Source organism: Heteronotia binoei, chromosome 21 (assembly GCF_032191835.1).
Source record: "Heteronotia binoei isolate CCM8104 ecotype False Entrance Well chromosome 21, APGP_CSIRO_Hbin_v1, whole genome shotgun sequence".
Taxonomy (NCBI): Eukaryota; Metazoa; Chordata; class Lepidosauria; order Squamata; family Gekkonidae; genus Heteronotia; species Heteronotia binoei.
The window spans coordinates 151,128,028-151,143,326 of NC_083243.1; the positions used below are offsets into that span (position 1 = coordinate 151,128,028).

Here is a 15,299-nt window from a genome sequence, read left to right on the forward strand (position 1 = left end):
TCAGTGTTGTTTTCTGTAGACTAGCAAAGAGGCAAAGAATTTTTTGAACACATACACACTGATCAGTTGAGGATCTACCAAGGAACCAGAGCATATCAAAGTTGAAAAGATACCCAGATCTCTCTTGCCATATCTTCTTTCTCTCCCTTGAACTATTACAGACTGTTTAAACCATACTATTCACTAAGGAATTGAAGATAATACCTAAACACCATAAAAGAAAATGATGTAGACATTTCAATGCTCTGAATCCTATAATAGAAAACAAGAAACATTAACTAAGAAGCTTGAAGTAATTATAACAATAGTCAGTGGTGGTCAATCCAGACAGGTACCGTATTTTTTGGACCATAAGACTCACTTTTTCCTCCCAAAAAAGTGGGGGGGAAAGTGTGTGCGTCTTATGGAGCGAAGGTACCATACGTACCTTCCTCGGGGGGGGGGTGATCCGCTGCCTCCGTCCCGGCGCTTCCCGCCCCTGCCTGCCTGGCTCCAGCTCTGACACTTACAGCAAGCGCCAGGATCGCTCCCACCGCCCTCCGATCCCAGCGCTTGCTTTAAGCATCAGCGCTGAAGCCAGGCAGGCAAGCAGGGAGAAAGCACGCCGCCCCCTCCACAGCCAGGGCTTGCGAAGCGCTGGGTTTGCGGAGGGGGCGGGTGCTTCCTCTGTCCCTGTCTGCGTGGCTTCAGCTTGTGCTGATAGCAAGGGCTGGGTTCGGAGGCAGCCAAGCCTCGGATCCCAGCCCTTGCTATCAGCAGAAGCTGAAGCAAGGCAAAGAGGAAGCCCCCCCCTCCGCAAACGCAGCGCTTTGTGAAGCACTGGGTTTGTGGAGGGGGGGGCTTCCTCTGTGCCTGTCTGCCAGGCTTCTGCTGCTGCTTCTAGCAAGGGCTGGGATCGGAGGCAGGATTGAGAGGGGGAAGGTGCCCAGATCTGGATGCACAGCTTCAAAAATTTTTTTCCTGTTTTCCTCCTCTAAAAACTAGATGCGTCTTATGGTCCGGTGCGTCTAATGGTCCGAAAAATACGGTAATTTATCAGACCAAGTCTATCACAAACTCTTACAATCTCTCTTTTTCTTGCTGTTCTTTCACAATTTTATTAGTCTCTAGTGCAAGCCACTTCTGACGCATCAGTTCTTGACGTTCCATCTCATGATGGTACTCTTCCCGTTGTTTCTCCTCTTCAGTCATAAACAACTCTCTTCCCTAAATATGATTAAAAAGCCACATTAGTTACATTTTCCTAGCAAATAATTCTGTGACTCCTGATAGTGCCAGAATTTCAAGGCACTCCTTTTCCCCACTGAATGTCTGTATAAACATCATTCTTGTTCTAAATATTGATAATGATCACTTTCATCCTGAGATCTATAATTATAACTATTTTGTAGTTTGTGTTTACTGTTTTATAAGAAATCTGGTTAATGTATATAAAATTATCAATGTATAAATTATAAAATGTAAAATTATCAATTCCATAAATATACTGATAAATTATCTCTGTTACATAAAATATAAAATAATGATTAAAACAGTTTTATTGTTTTAGTTTTAAAATAAAAATGGCAAGTGTTGAAAACTTTCCAAGTTTCAAATTTTGCCATAATCTCTGGGGTTTCTTTGAGGGGTCAGGGAGTATTAGAAGCCTGAGGACCCTAGATTGTTAGTATGAAGACCAAGTGGTAGATTCCATATCTGTATTATGGGGAGGGGCTGTGGCTCACTGACAGAGCATCTGCTTGGCATGCAGAAAGTCCCAGGTTCAACCCCCAGCATCTCCAGTTAAATGGATCAGATAGGAGGTGATGTGAAAGTCTGAGACCCTGGGGAGCCGCTGCCAGTTTGAGTAGACAATTCTGACTTTGATGGACTGATACTCTGATTCAGTATAAGGCAGCTTCATGTGTTCCTATTATGATTTGAATGCATGAAATGTTTAAAACTGGAGTGCTTTTCACTTATGTATATAAGAGACTTGAATCTTTTTTTTAAATAAATAACAGTATTGAAAAGTTAACACTTACAATAATATAAGAATATAAAGTGTGTGAATCAAATTAGATACATACATAAATGGGTCAAAAAGCTGAAATAATTACCATTTAAATTTCCATCTGAATAACTACAATATTAAACCCTAAATTGAGCATACATTAATTGATCTTGAAGAGCCATAGTGCTTTCTAAATAAGGTTGAATATTTAACACCAAAATGGGTGTAAGGATGTATTGTGAGTAAATAATAATTGGAAGGGATGCAAAGAATATGTTTATGGTAAAGTGGACTGGTGAATAATGAATAGTGAAATTATGGATATGGTAATTTGAAGAGAAGGTGCAATGTCCGATGAGTTATGAAAATATCAAAAATCTAAAAATAATGAATAATACTAAGCTTAAAAAAAGATGAAAACAAATTAAGATGGTTATAATAATAGATTTAAAAATTAAATTAAATTAACTGACCTGTGTTGAGGCTTAACTGCAGAGGTACAATGGAGGACTGTGAATGTGTAATATGTTGAGTGTATAGGTTTTGTATCATGAGTATAGCATTTTTAAGTGTAAAGGGCTGTGCATAGATCTGTCTTGTGCTGAAATAAAATTTATGAAGGGCAACCAGTTTGCCCCAAAATTTGTGACTTTTGGAAGAATTTCAGACTGTAACATCTTGTCACTAATCTTCTCCATAAGAAAATAGTCCCATACATGTTTTAGCCAATTCGTCCTAGAAGGAGCTTGAGATGATTTCCAATATGATGTGATGGATGACTTTGCAGCAGTCAACAGGCTAACAATTAGGTCTTGTCTGACTTTAGGTATTGCCAGTCCTGACCAGGAATTCAGAAATATCAATACCGGAGTGAAGGGTATACAGTGGGTAGTAATAGTTTTGATTTGTTCCAGCACATCTTTCCAAAAGTCTTGTAACATTGGGCATTCCCACCAGCAATGGGCATATGTTCCTATCTGACCACATTTTTTCCAGCATAGATAAGATTTACCTTTTGAGAAGGTAGCTTGTCTTTGCAGAGTAATGTACCATCTATGAAGAATTGTAAAGGACTGTATTCTAGTCACAGATACTGGAGATCTAAAAAGAGAGGAGTATATGGTCGACCACTGATCTTCGGAAAGAGTAACATTACAGTCCCAGCTCCAATGTTTTTGAGATGTAGGCTGAATGTGGCTTTCCAGATTAAGCACAATATCGTATATGGCGGAAATAAGGCCTTTTGACCTAGCAATCGATGAGTCTAATAGTTTTTCAAAGGTTGTCAGTGGGGTCTTCAAAAATTTTGAAATACTGAGTAAGGTCAATGCGTGGTTTAGCTGAAGATAGAAGAACCAAGGTGTTGACAACCCAAGTTTGAGATCTAATTCAGATTTAGGCAAGAGCCCAGAACGTGAGGAGATGCCCACAATACGAGTAATATTTGTTTTTTTCAGGACATTCAAGTGAGTGGTACAATTGTCAGGGCAAAACCAAGGTTGATAATGAAATGATGAAAATCGAGACATAGGCGGCAACACCTTTGAGCATACCATGTCCCATGCTTTGAAGATTGAAGTTAGAAAGGGATTTAATTTGATAGATGGTGGACAAGAGGAAGGTTTCAACCACAATGAGTCTTGGAGAGAAAGAGGTGTTACTAGAGTGTAACGTTTTTGTCCATTCAATAAAATTCCCATACTGGGCTATTTTAACAGTAGGTATTAAGAGAGTTGTGCGGTGATACAATAGAAGATCAGGAAAATTCAGGCCACCCATAGATTTTGTACGTCTCAATGTATAAAATTTTATACGTGGAGTTTTTATGCTGCCAAAAAAAGGAATTAAACGTTGATTGCCAACTTTTTAGTAATGAGGTTGGAATGTCTATTGGTACAGTCCAGAATATATAGAGAAGTCTGGGTAAAGCAAATTATTTTAGAAGATGTAGACAATCAGTGAGTGAGAGGATATGTTTCTCCCATCTTTTAATGCTATACTTGATTTCATTGAAAATTTTAAGATGATTGACCGTAATTATATCTTTCAAGTGACGAGGAAGATGGATACCAAGGTATCGTAAAGTCTTAGTGGACCATTGGTATGAATAACACAAACGTATGATTGCTTCCGATTTTGCAGGTATGTTCACTGGTAAGAGCAAAGACTTTGAATAGTTAATATGCAGACTGGAAATTTTACTGAAGGATGATAGAACGGTTTGAAGTCTTGAAACTGCTTTCAGAGCTTCCCATGTGATAGACGCTGATGTACCAGCATTAGCATTATCTTGCAAATATTGTTTTATGAATAAGTCAGTTTGTTGAGTAGATTCTTCCTTGTATAATAGAGTATTATCAAATGACCAATTTTTGGAGGCCTTGGAGGCAGCTAAAGGTGTTAGTGTGTACGTCACCCAAACATGGTCTGACCATATGATTGAGCCAATGTCCGCATTGCAAGCCCAATGAAGAAGTGGATTGGAGAGAAGAATATAATCAATCCTGGTGTAGGTATTATATCTTGAAGAGAAGTATGTATAATTCTTTTCTGTGCTATGAAGAAATCTCCAGGCATCTGTCAAGTGGTGATCATTCAAGAGCAGTTGAAGTTTGGAAGGTTTTTGATGAGATTTAGCTGTGAGAGGTAGAGGCGAAGAGTGATCCAAGGCTCGGTCCATCATGCAGTTGAGGACACCTCCAATGATCAGCTCGCCTTCCTGAAAATTTTGAAGTGTGGTAAAGACTTCCTCTAGGAAAAAAGGTTGTGCATTATTTGGGGCATAAATTGATGCTATTGTAATTTTTTGATGGTCCAGCAGACCTTTAATAAAAATAAAACGGCCCCGGGGGTCTAGTTTTGTGGTCTGATGGTTGAAATGTAGCTTATGTGAGAGAAGAATTGAGACTCCCCTGTATAGAAGACAGTTATAATGGAACTATTGTGGATGTACACTGTGCTGTCAAAATGTAAAAAATAGATGGTTACTTAAACAAATAAACCACTAAATTAGAGTGCTGGTTGCGTCTGAGCAATGATACGCAGTAATAGATTAAATAGTGTACTACACTCTACTAAAGTGAATAAATATTTAATAATATTTCAGTCTCACTTAACCCAGGAAAGGAAAGTTCCCTGAGTTAACAGAGTGCAGGCTCTGAGAGAAGAGACTGTTTAAATATAAAAACTGGCACACAATGAATTAACAGTGAACCCCACCCCCTCCTTCCCCCTTAGAGTTGAATCAACAATGGGTTAAGTTGGCTTGGGTATTTAGTGCAAACAAACCTAGCGATTGTGACAGAGTTCTTCCTTATAGAACAAGATGAAATTAAAAAAAAATGTTGTGAAAAATTGGAAACAATAAATCAGAAATGGCCCCATAGATTAACGAACTACCACTTTATTGTCTTTGAGGGGAGAGTTTGGATGCTTTCGCTTTTGGTTTAGCTTGGAAGAATCAGACAGTAACAGCAACTGCAGGGACTGTAGGAGAGCGACGCCTGACGAGAAATCCTCAACTGTGTAGATCCTGTCTTTGTAAGTCACCCAGAGTTTTAAAAGGTTAAATCAGTGATATCTAACTTTGGAATGCCTAAGAGAATCAGTGATTATATCTTTCAAGTGACGAGGAAGATGGATACCAAGGTATCGTAAAGTCTTAGTGGACCATTGGTATGAATAACACAAACGTATGATTGCTTCCGATTTTGCAGGTATGTTCACTGGTAAGAGCAAAGACTTTGAATAGTTAATATGCAGACTGGAAATTTTACTGAAGGATGATAGAACGGTTTGAAGTCTTGAAACTGCTTTCAGAGCTTCCCATGTGATAGACGCTGATGTACCAGCATTAGCATTATCTTGCAAATATTGTTTTATGAATAAGTCAGTTTGTTGAGTAGATTCTTCCTTGTATAATAGAGTATTATCAAATGACCAATTTTTGGAGGCCTTGGAGGCAGCTAAAGGTGTTAGTGTGTACGTCACCCAAACATGGTCTGACCATATGATTGAGCCAATGTCCGCATTGCAAGCCCAATGAAGAAGTGGATTGGAGAGAAGAATATAATCAATCCTGGTGTAGGTATTATATCTTGAAGAGAAGTATGTATAATTCTTTTCTGTGCTATGAAGAAATCTCCAGGCATCTGTCAAGTGGTGATCATTCAAGAGCAGTTGAAGTTTGGAAGGTTTTTGATGAGATTTAGCTGTGAGAGGTAGAGGCGAAGAGTGATCCAAGGCTCGGTCCATCATGCAGTTGAGGACACCTCCAATGATCAGCTCGCCTTCCTGAAAATTTTGAAGTGTGGTAAAGACTTCCTCTAGGAAAAAAGGTTGTGCATTATTTGGGGCATAAATTGATGCTATTGTAATTTTTTGATGGTCCAGCAGACCTTTAATAAAAATAAAACGGCCCCGGGGGTCTAGTTTTGTGGTCTGATGGTTGAAATGTAGCTTATGTGAGAGAAGAATTGAGACTCCCCTGTATAGAAGACAGTTATAATGGAACTATTGTGGATGTACACTGTGCTGTCAAAATGTAAAAAATAGATGGTTACTTAAACAAATAAACCACTAAATTAGAGTGCTGGTTGCGTCTGAGCAATGATACGCAGTAATAGATTAAATAGTGTACTACACTCTACTAAAGTGAATAAATATTTAATAATATTTCAGTCTCACTTAACCCAGGAAAGGAAAGTTCCCTGAGTTAACAGAGTGCAGGCTCTGAGAGAAGAGACTGTTTAAATATAAAAACTGGCACACAATGAATTAACAGTGAACCCCACCCCCTCCTTCCCCCTTAGAGTTGAATCAACAATGGGTTAAGTTGGCTTGGGTATTTAGTGCAAACAAACCTAGCGATTGTGACAGAGTTCTTCCTTATAGAACAAGATGAAATTAAAAAAAAATGTTGTGAAAAATTGGAAACAATAAATCAGAAATGGCCCCATAGATTAACGAACTACCACTTTATTGTCTTTGAGGGGAGAGTTTGGATGCTTTCGCTTTTGGTTTAGCTTGGAAGAATCAGACAGTAACAGCAACTGCAGGGACTGTAGGAGAGCGACGCCTGACGAGAAATCCTCAACTGTGTAGATCCTGTCTTTGTAAGTCACCCAGAGTTTTAAAAGGTTAAATCAGTGATATCTAACTTTGGAATGCCTAAGAGAATCAGTGACTTGCTTCAAATCCCGGCACCTGGATAAAACCTTCTGGGGGAGATCAGGAAAAACCAAAATACATTCCCCTTTGTATTGCAAAGGACCGGAACTGCGGGCTGCTTCTAGGATCATGCGTCTTGTGCGGGCTTCTAGTATGACTGCTATAATGTCCTGTGGCCCTTTTCTAGTTGGGTGATTTGGCGCGCCCATTCTAAAGGCTGCTGTAATATATGGTGTAAAGCCTTCCTTAAGCTCTAGTTCTTGCGCCACCCAATCGGAGATGAAGGCAGGGAGGTCAGATTCAAAAGACATATTTTCTGGAAAGCCTCTAACTTTTAAATGGGGCTGCCGGGCTGATGTCTCAAGGTGTAAGATCCGATTACGCAACGCGCCATTTTCTGAGCAGAGGCTACTTACCTCTTCCCTCAGAATAGAGCACATTTCTTTGGAACCTTCTGCTGTCTGACTGACATTTTGTAATGTAAGTTTAAAGTCTGCAAATTGGTCAGACAGTGGCTGAATAGACACTACTATTGTTTCTTTAATTTTAAGTTCAACTGTGTTCAATAAAGCAGTGAAAGCAGGATCATTGATGGTAGGAATTACCGGGGCTGAAGAGGTCTCTTCAAGTTGCCATAGAGTCGGCCGAGTCATCAACATTAGAATTGGGTTGAGATATTTTAGGGAAGAAAGTGGTAATAGCCTTCCTGTCAGCGCTGTTAGGCTGAGGTTTGTCTGAGCTGGATTTTCTCATTATTTTAAAAACAAACAGAGATTTTGAATGCTTGAAGATAAAGAAGTGGGGTAAGGAGGGACGGAGCTCTTAGATTATGCTGCCATTCTGCTCGGTGTCAGCCACGCCAAGAGACTTGAATCTTGATGCTGTTGTTTGCAAGATGTATGCAAAATTTCACTTGCAGTATTCTCACCTCTATTTTCCTGTTACTGCTTATCTTCACACTTAGAAGCATGAAGACAGCATTCAGAGATGTGATTCTTAGCGGGTGATACAAGCATTGTGTTAGTCAGCAATGATCCAAACAACTGATAATATATTTCAGGAATTAGGTTATTCAAACTAGTGTTTTTCCTTGTTAATTTGAAAGAAGAATTTTAGCTGAAAACATGCATGTGACATGTTTGGTAAGGAGATTTACTAGATGAAAACAGAGACTGCTATATTTGCAGATCAGCTGTATACACTTGTAGGCTCCAATACAAATACTCTGCACACATTGCATGACTGGAACCAGGAAGTTAACTTCTTTTGGTGGTAGTTCATTATATGATCCAACATGACTGATGGCTAGTTTCATACATAGCTTTATGTACAACAAGAATAACAACTACAGTATAAGAAAGCTGCAGATACCTTGGAAATATTTTGGTATGGCTGGTGACAAGAATGAGAGCCGTGAGGGACCTGCTGAGGCGCAGTTTTCCAGATAGCTGTCACCCACAAAAGCGCTTCAACCATCCACAGGCTTCAGGAAATGGAAGATCACTCCAAAGACTGCTGCAACAACAGGAGGGCCGCTTGGATGATTTCCCATGTCCTGACAGAAATGGCATCCAGTGGAGGCACCAGAGTGCAGCATTCTCAGAAACGACTTGCACTCTGCTCCCTCCAGATTACTCTCCAATTAAGAAATGGGAGGTTTTTTCCCTAGAGCAATCACTCATTTCCTGGTTGGAAAAATGTTGAGGTACCAAAATTTTCTTGTTTCCCAGTGCACCCAATAGTCCTTTTCCATATTTCAGGTTACCACATTTAATTCCATTGAAACATGCCAGGCATTCTCTTAGAGTTAATTCAGTGGGATGCTTTAAAAATGTACACTTGCTGAAAACATTCGGGAATATAACATGCACAGCAAACCACAACCATCTCCAGGAAAAGAACGCTGATGCACTGATTTCTATTAAACTTGCACTGATTTCTATTAGTTACAATTTTCCTGTTATTGCTTTCTATTAAAGCACTTACCGTATTTCTATTCAAGTTGCAATGCACATATCAAGGGTTACAAGTGCCATTCTAATAACACTTTCCTGGGAGCAAGCCCAAAAGAATGAAATGGACTTCTGAGTAAACCTATTAAGGCTCCTAAACCTAAATAAATCGAGTTTGATAAATATTTGAGAAAGAAGACTGAGTGCGTAGATGTTTTCCATTCACAGCTGCTGCTTTCAGTGACTCTTGTGGATCTCCTGCTAGGAAATGTATATGCAGAGTCAGCATACATTTCATCCCTTTATTGCTATGTACAGTGGCTTTCTAGATTTTCACAGGACCTTTATTTATTGCTACAACATTACTTACAGCGCCTGTTACAACAGTGATAGTCAGAGTTGGACTGCTTTTCATAACTTTCACAGCCTGAAAAAAAGAAGTGAATCATTTTTATATGTAGACCTTATGACAGGAATTGCTGCAACAATACTTAACACTAATGAGATGGCAACTTTTCTTTCATCAGTGAAGTAAGTCAATTCTGCAATATTACCAGTTGAAAATAGAAAAAGCTACTATTAGATGATGCTATATCTATGTAAATAGTCCTATGGTGTCAGAAAGCTGCTTCCAATCCCTCTGCTACCATGCTCATTCTCTGTTACACAGCTTTGTGGTCTACAGTAATAAAAACTGTAGACATCTGGAACTGCTAATTTACACAACTGCACTAACATTCTTAATGGCTTTAAGATGCCAGCCCAATGGCAGAAGCTGTAATGCTGCAACACTACTTCATTACATTTACTATTTAAACAGTGCAGTTTTAAATTTAGCCTTAGGTCCAAACTACAACTGACAGGTTCATCTTGTGGCCTCCGATGCCATTTTAAAAGCATTTGTAGCTCATTAAAAATTGCCATAAACCCTTAATCCAGATTGGTCATGTGGCATGATTACCCTAGAAGCTCTTGTTCTGCCCCCCATGTCTTTTTCAGGTGTAGAACCCCCCCCCCCCCCGGGCTGTTCCCACACTTGAAAAGAACAGGGTGGAGAAACATGAGCTCCTGAGGCCACCACATGCCCAGTCCAGATTGGAGATTTGCAGCAATTTTTAAAGAACTACAAATGCTTTTTAAATCGAGTCAGAGGCCACAGGATGGACCCTTGCTCACCGCCACTTGTAATGTGGCCCAAAATTGTATCATTATAGGTTATGTTAGCAGTCAGACCCCTCTTCCTACAGAGAAAAAGGTTATATTTAGAGAGTCAGGAACACCCCCTTTAATATAAACCCAGTAATCAATCAATCTTTATTGGCATAGAATAAAAAGAACGTATCATAGCGACCACAAATTTTAAATATACAAAGATAGTCATCCCACCAGAGCTTTAACTTTGTGTTCTCTAACCCTCATAGCAATAGAGAGGAATTGCACTGCTACAAAGGTAATATAGGGGTGGACATCTGATAGAAGGAAGGATACAAGTCTCACTTCTGGGCAACTGTGCCTATTGATCAAAAGGGGACTAATTAAGACATCCTGTATTTTATCATAGAATTCACAGCCAAGCAAGATGTGAGAAATCAATTCTTTTTTCCTGCTACTTCACAGACAAGACTTTTCAGGGTAAGGAATATTTGCAGATCTATCATAAAGGGCTGCTGGTGGTAAAGTGTCAAAGCTTGCAAGTATAAAAGCTCATCTTAATTATGGGGATGTAAGCTGTGAAAAATGGGTGGCTGTACCCCATTTCTCAATGTTATATTGAACTTCAGAGTGGAAGTGGTAACACTGGAACAGAGAGTTTGTTTTTCAGTGTCAAGGATCCTCTGCCTTAGAGTTCTAAATATTTGAGATTCACCTAACAGAGAGCAGAGAGTCAAAGGAAATATCGATAGAGTGTATTTTTCTCAGTGCGGAGAATTCGATGTAAATGAGTCTGACAGCAACAGGTGAGCATAGCTCTCAAGTTCTGTTCTAAAGTGAAGACATAACCAGAATTTTAAGGTTGATAACCAAGTTCTTGTCACTAGGAGGTGCTGTCCTGTCTCCAGGCACATGGCAGTATAATTTACAGTTTGGCACTCCAAGGATACACTGCAAAAACATAACCTGGATCTCCTCAACATGTTGATTAAAGAAGTCAGTCCAGACAGGGATCCCATAAAGTATTTGGGGTACAACTTTGGCATTAAAAACTTGCATGGCTGTGGGAACAAATTGATTCCCCTTCACATAGAAAAACCTACCAATCGCAGACAGGCTACACTTAGCTAGGTTTATTACTTGTTTCCTCTGGCCTGTCCAGCTATTATTATACTAAAAGAGGACTCCAAGATATTTGAAATGTTTGACTTGTTTGATGGCATTACTGTTTATACGCCAATTAAAACATTTCCAGGTCCCCATTTGGGACAATGTCCATCGACTGCATGCAAAGAAGAGTCTAAATAATTAAAAAATAAATTAAAAAATAAGGTGCCAAAATACAGCTTTGTTTGACTCCTCAATGTATCAAAATCTTAGGTGTTAATATACCAGAATTCCCATGGCAGCTGGTTGAGGAATATAATTTCCAGATAAGAAAAAGTAATCTTTTATCTATTCCCATCACATTCAGTTTGAGCTACAGTAGATTCCTGGACAGCAAGTCAAAAGACCCTTTTAAATCAAGGAACGCAGAACATAATTTTTTCTCATCCACACCAGAGTATTTCTCCACCAAATGAGCAAGGGCTATACAATCTAATGTTGATTTGCCCACACAAAACCCATCTGTTCAGTTCCTAAGAGATTTTGATCTGACATCCAGGAGGTGAATTTATCTACCAAATGCCTTGTATAAAATTTGCTTACTATTGAGAGCAAATCCCCCTTGGTTTCCCAATAATAAAGTCTTTTATTCTTTATAAAGTTCCTTTTATTGTAAGATCCAGGGTAATAGGTACCTGTCATCCTGTTTGAGTCAGATCTGAGATACCCCAGACAGTCTCTCAGTATTATAGGGTAAACTACTAAGCAATCGCCCCCCCCCCCCTTTCCCAGCATATACACATCGATTTATTTTCCCAAGCATTCTTTGAGCAGAACTTTCCATTCAAGGTTGCACTTCAGATACATAGTAGTTACTGCCGCAACTAAACAACAGGTGTGTTGCCATAGTAAGGAAGCCACAGGAAGAGAGGAAATAAGAAGAAAAAGAAGATATTGGATTTATATCCCGCCGTCCACTCCAAAGAGTCTCAGAGTGGCTCAAAATCTCCTTTACCTTCCTCCCCCACAACATACACCCTGTGAGGTGGGTGGGGCTGGAGAGGGCTCTCACAGCAGCTGCCCTTTCAAGGACAACCTCTGCCAGAGCTATGGCTGACCCAAGGCCATGCTAGCAGGTGCAAGTGGAGGAGTGGGGAATCAAACCTGGTTCTCCCAGATAAGAGTCCGCACACTTAACCACTACACCAAACTGGCTCTCCTTATAAGACTTATGAGACCAGAATTTCCCGAGTAAGCAGTTTTAACCCTTTATGGCAAATGCATTTGACAGCAAGCTAATTGGGTGGTAAGTCATGTAGCACCTTTAACCAACAAACTTATTCAGAATGTAAGCTTTTGTTTGCATGCACATTTCTTCAGACGAGGGATGAGGTATAGTAAGCAGAGTTACATATAGCTGTTGGGGTTTGGAATGCAAAGTGGTACAAAGTTAAAATCCAATAGCAGAATAGTAAAGTTAACAAATTCAGAAAAGCTTTGATCTGGGTTGCATTGGCGTGAGAAACCAATAAAACAGGAACATGTGAGAATGTCTGTTAATTATTCTGTTGCTAATAAGCCTGGGTCAAAATGGCATTTCTTTCCCATTTCACTCCATTTATATCCAAATATCCAGGCAGATCCAATCAATTTTATGTTTCACTGCTTCTGACTAGTCACTGTAATGAAATTACTATAAAGGTAGCAAAATTTTGTGTTTTGGCATGTTCAGTAAAGCAGAAGAATATGCTCTTGTTTTAACAGATTTTATTTTAGTAAATGCTTGTGTGTGTGTATACATATATATTTCAAGCCCAGCGTGACCAGAACAAATTTTATCTTGCCAAATATGTTTTTATATTGACACCTAGTAATGTCGGTGTCATTTGATGAGTTTGATGTTTGATCTTGGATCGTAATAAACTTTGTCCTAGTCCAAAATATGTTTCAACTCTATTGACAGAAAATAGATTAATTGCTTATTAGCCTCACTTGCCTTCCTTCCTATCGGTCTGTACTCTAGTACTTGTTGCAGCTGCTGCCTTTGTTTTATGTAAGCTTACCTTCTAAAATAAATGTGTAGGTTTTTAAAGAAACTTTGTTAATTTCTTAGAACCATTCCAATGTTTCCTCTTCCTAACAGACTTAAAGAGCTTCATTTTAAATAACAATCAATTGCTTCCATGCCTTATTTAGCCAACAGTTACAGTCTCTTATGAGTAATGGCAGCCTGAAGTTCTCCCTTTAATTTGAAATATCCATTGGGTATATTAGCCTCTTTGCTATCAGGGCCGGATCTAGGGGGGAACAGAGGTGGCACTTGCCCTGGGCACCACCAGAGGAGGGGCACCAAATTGGATATGGAGTCCATTCTATTCTATGGGCCCATAAGGGGGTGTCATTTTTAAATTTTGCCCTCCCCCTCAAAAAACGTGTAGATCCAGTCCTGTTTGCTATTTCAGTAGGCACAATAGATGACATGGAGCTGAGACTTTAAGCTCTGGCATTCTTCATCAAACCACACATCAGTATTACCTCTGGGAGAGCTATAGGTAACCTTGCAATGCTGCTGGAATACACAGTTGATGGTAGCAGCCGAGGTGTTATTAGTGTTGCATAATGATTGCATTAGCTCCTAGACCCTATTTGAATGTAATCGCTGGCTGATACCCATCTTTATTTGCGAGGACCATCTGACCTTGTGATCAGTGGATGGATTTCCAGGTGGAGAGGTACACACTGGGGGTTAGAACATGTGATCCACACCATACAAGATAGTGATCAGAGGAAAGTTATCACTAACATCACATGTACCCACAAAGAAATCTAAAATCCAGCTTTTCAGGGGAATTAATGACATAGTCTGTTACATTATAGCCTCAGCTGGAACTAAAGGTAAATTCACCAGGCCTATCATGAGGGGTGACCCATTTAGAATTAATCTGCTAGCTGACATAAAGAATTTGGCTAGAGATGGCCTTACCATATTAATATGAATATCTATAGGAATACAGTCTGGTTGCTTCCAGGCCCAAGGATGATGTAACCTTCCACCTTGTTGCCAGAAACTAAGGGTCAGGTGCCAGCTAAATGTACTTGGTTCTCAGGCTAGAGAATGATTTTCCCTAGTCAAGCAGCCTAGCCAGGATCTTAAAACCAGGCTAGCATGACCAGAGTCTTGTTAGGAACCAAAATGCACTACAATTTATGTCTTGCAAAAAAATTAGCTGCCTGAATAATTGACACTTCATCATATCAGTGGTTAAGAAGCAGTTCACTTGCTGTTCCAGGTTGAAGGCCTTGCCTTGTCTTGTGAATGCGGAATGTCATGTTTGTTTGGAACCTTGGTAACTATATGCTGCTAAGTATTAGTTAGTCTGGAAAAGGATAAGTTTTGTTTTGTTCCTTCACTGTCTTGTCTTAAAGATATATTTGCACATTAAATAATGTATATATATTAGATGGAAGGCTACAAGTCTATCTTTCAGGTTTGACTTTCTGGAATAATTTCCTTTAAAGGTTCAGAGGTTGACTCTTCCTCTGGAGTTATTGGGAATAGTTAAAGAGCCTGCTGGCAGCCTACTATTTAGCCTGAAGAGAGGGTGCAGACTTCTTGAAGGATTCTGATAAAGTGTTGTCCCTGTTTTTGTTTTTAAAATGGTTTTTCCTCTTTCCTTGGGCTGGAAAGAGAGGGAAATCCAAGACATAAGATGATCAACTAAAACTGGGGCATTATTTTGTTCACCTCAGTATTGTTTATACAGGACACTGCCTGGACTTAGTGAACAAAATGAATGCCAGTTAGGCAATAGCCTGGGAAAAGATATTTCAAGGTACGAATCAGAGCAGTTGGCTGGCTACATTCCCCTCCTTACCATAACAAGATGCATAACAAGACCTATTGACTCACCCAGGACTAATTGCAT

General features: G+C 39.5%; 1 protein-coding gene across 1 annotated transcript in view; it reads right to left on the reverse strand.

Annotated features, from left to right (window-relative positions):
- Positions 1 to 15,299, reverse strand: part of USH1C (USH1 protein network component harmonin) — a 174,030-nt gene that overhangs the window by 91,517 nt on the left and 67,214 nt on the right. Inside the window, exons 11-12 of the mRNA XM_060262188.1 lie at positions 9,485 to 9,541; positions 1,064 to 1,206 (exon numbers count right to left, since the gene is read on the reverse strand). Of these exons, the coding sequence (XP_060118171.1) occupies positions 1,064 to 1,206; positions 9,485 to 9,541 (200 nt within the window). The remainder of the gene's footprint in view (positions 1 to 1,063; positions 1,207 to 9,484; positions 9,542 to 15,299) is intronic.